This window comes from Besnoitia besnoiti (genome assembly GCF_002563875.1).
Source record: "Besnoitia besnoiti strain Bb-Ger1 chromosome Unknown contig00152, whole genome shotgun sequence".
NCBI classification, from domain to species: domain Eukaryota; phylum Apicomplexa; class Conoidasida; order Eucoccidiorida; family Sarcocystidae; genus Besnoitia; species Besnoitia besnoiti.
The window spans coordinates 3,381-6,135 of NW_021704030.1; the positions used below are offsets into that span (position 1 = coordinate 3,381).

The window sequence follows — 2,755 nt, forward strand, 5'->3', positions numbered from 1 at the left end:
TCTTAGCTATGGGTTGTATTTCTATTCTAGGTTCCTTAGTATGGGCACATCATATGATGACAGTCGGTCTAGAGGTAGATACCAGAGCTTATTTCTCTGCTATGACTATTATGATTGCAATTCCTACCGGTACTAAGATTTTCAACTGGTTAGGTACCTATATGGCTAGCCATACAACTACAAGAACTGTAGATCTATGGGCTGCTCTTAGTTTTATCCTATTGTTTACTCTAGGTGGTACTACAGGTGTAGTTATGGGTAACGCTGGTATGGATATTGCCCTACATGATACATACTATATTGTAGCTCATTTCCATTTCGTATTATCTCTTGGTGCAGTACTAGCTACTATATGTGGCTTTATCTTCTATAGCAGAGATATGTTCGGAGATACTGTAAATCTATTCCATGTAAATACCGGTGCTTCTCCATATTTAAGCATCTGGTTTGTAGTCTTCTTAGGTAGTATCTTATTAATTTTCATCCCTATGCATATACTTGGTTTCAACGTTATGCCAAGAAGGATACCAGATTACCCTGATTATCTTTGTTATATTAATACATGGTGTTCAATTGGTTCTATATCCACAATAGTTATCATCTTAACTATGCTCTGCATTAAGTATAGTGGTATCCAGCGTATATTTGAAAAACCAACATTTGTATACAAGCTGTACGAATATCATGACATTCACTTTGGTAGTCGCCTTCTTAATGTTAGTCTGTACGGAATACTTAGGACTATCTCTTTATATTAATGATAATGCATTTGGTAATGGACTTTTCATCTTAACTGGTATACATTTTAGCCATGTTATTGTTGGAGCTATCCTTGTATTCTTCACTCAAAGTATCTATAGTTCTTTAGTTACTTACATGCCTACAAGCTCTATAATGCTAAGCAAATCTAAAGGTATGTTATGCAAGATCTTTACAGAACCATTCACTATTTTATATCTACACTTTGTAGAAACCATGTGGATATTAATCCACATTACATTCTATCTCTAAATCATATAACGGTCGTAAGGTACGCCGGGGATAACAGGTCAGATAATATTGGGAGTTCTAATCCTCGGATTGTATCAGCACCTCCATGTCGGCTCATTACTCCCTTGTTATTGAACAAGATTCAGTTAGGAACGCTAGTTCACCGTCAGATGTAATACGTGAGCTGGGTTAAGAACGTCTGGAGACAGTTTGTTCCCTATCTACCATATTATCTAATTGGTTTAATTTTCTTACAAACGGCTTTTGGTTTGATTGAATTATCGCACCCAGATAACTCCATACCAGTGAACCGGTTTGTAACTCCGCTTCATATCGTACCTGAATGGTACTTTTTAGCATATTATGCGGTGTTAAAAGTAATCCCATCCAAAACCGGTGGTTTGTTAGTATTTATGTTATCAACATGTCAATGAAATATCAACAACGATGAAACTTATTTGGTTAACATAACAACATAGAAGGTAAAGCTGGATTACGTTCAAACTTTACACTGGATACGTTTCAATGTTAACTTACTAAATACCATGGGAGCGAAGAGAATCTAATATGTAACTCCGTTCATGGAAATCAAAAGAGCTTTCACGCTATCTCTAGTGCCTGTCGAGTCGCTCAAGGAAGATTTGATCCTGTATATGATTTAAGGGATGTAAAGGTGCTCAGGGTCTAACCGTCGGGCCATCTGGATCCTCATATTCAAAGATAATTCTATTTAAGAAAGTTTTAGATAAACGACATGTGAAGAGTCGGACCAACTTTCACGCACGACGATAATTACCCGACAAGGATTTACCTACCTTTGGACCGTCATAATACAGCCGCCGTTTACATTTTACTGCACCGGGCAGGGATTATATACTATACCTCTACAGTGGTATTAGCAGTATCTAGTGTTGATGTACAACAGACGCTCTCCTTGTTCCACTACCTAACCATAATCTATTGTTCCAGATATTAAGGAATGTACGCTTCATATAACTACACAACGTTATGCCAAGAAGGATACCAGATTACCCTGATTATCTTTGTTATATTAATACATGGTGTTCAATTGGTTCTATATCCACAATAGTTATCATCTTAACTATGCTCTGCTAATGCACTTAACATGATGGTCATGAAAAGCACAAGAGAACTTGGATCCGGTAAACAAAGACCTTCAAGATCTAAACCAGTAGTCCAACTCGTAGTATATACTCCCCAGAAAAAGGTAGTTTATATCAACCTAGGAATCCCATTTTAGTAAGTGTAACATGGAGTCTAGCTTCAGTTGTTATCTGATTGGTATTGCATGCCTGGTGACTTAGAATATGATTCTTATTAATGGGAGCACAGTTCCCTGGGTATCCAATCCAGTGCTCTGCCTTGGGCATTGAAACTAACCCACAGTTCAACCCTGTATTATAAAATCCAGTAGACTCATGTCCTTGTCGTTTATAAAATCTATTAATGCTTGTCAAGTTCCTTGTATCTAGTGTTATGTACAACAGACGCTCTCCTTGTTCCACTACCTAACCATAATCTATTGTTCCAGAATTAAGGAATGTACGCTTCATATAACTACACAACGTTATGCCAAGAAGGATACCAGATTACCCTGATTATCTTTGTTATATTAATACATGGTGTTCAATTGGTTCTATATCCACAATAGTTATCATCTTAACTATGCTCTGCTAATGCACTTAACATGATGGTCATGAAAAGCACAAGAACTTGGATCCGGTAAACAAAGACCTTCAAGATC

The 2,755-nt window shown here is 37.0% G+C and overlaps 1 protein-coding gene across 1 annotated transcript; it reads left to right on the plus strand.

The window, feature by feature from the left end:
- Positions 1-684: 684 nt before the first annotated feature.
- Positions 685-1,424, plus strand: BESB_029600 (cytochrome b6 subfamily protein; the record flags this gene model as incomplete). The annotated part of the gene is made up of 2 exons (XM_029361628.1): positions 685-834; positions 1,200-1,424. 2 exons carry the CDS (start codon positions 685-687, stop codon positions 1,422-1,424), a joined length of 375 nt encoding a protein of 124 aa, XP_029214705.1.
- Positions 1,425-2,755: the final 1,331 nt, after the last annotated feature.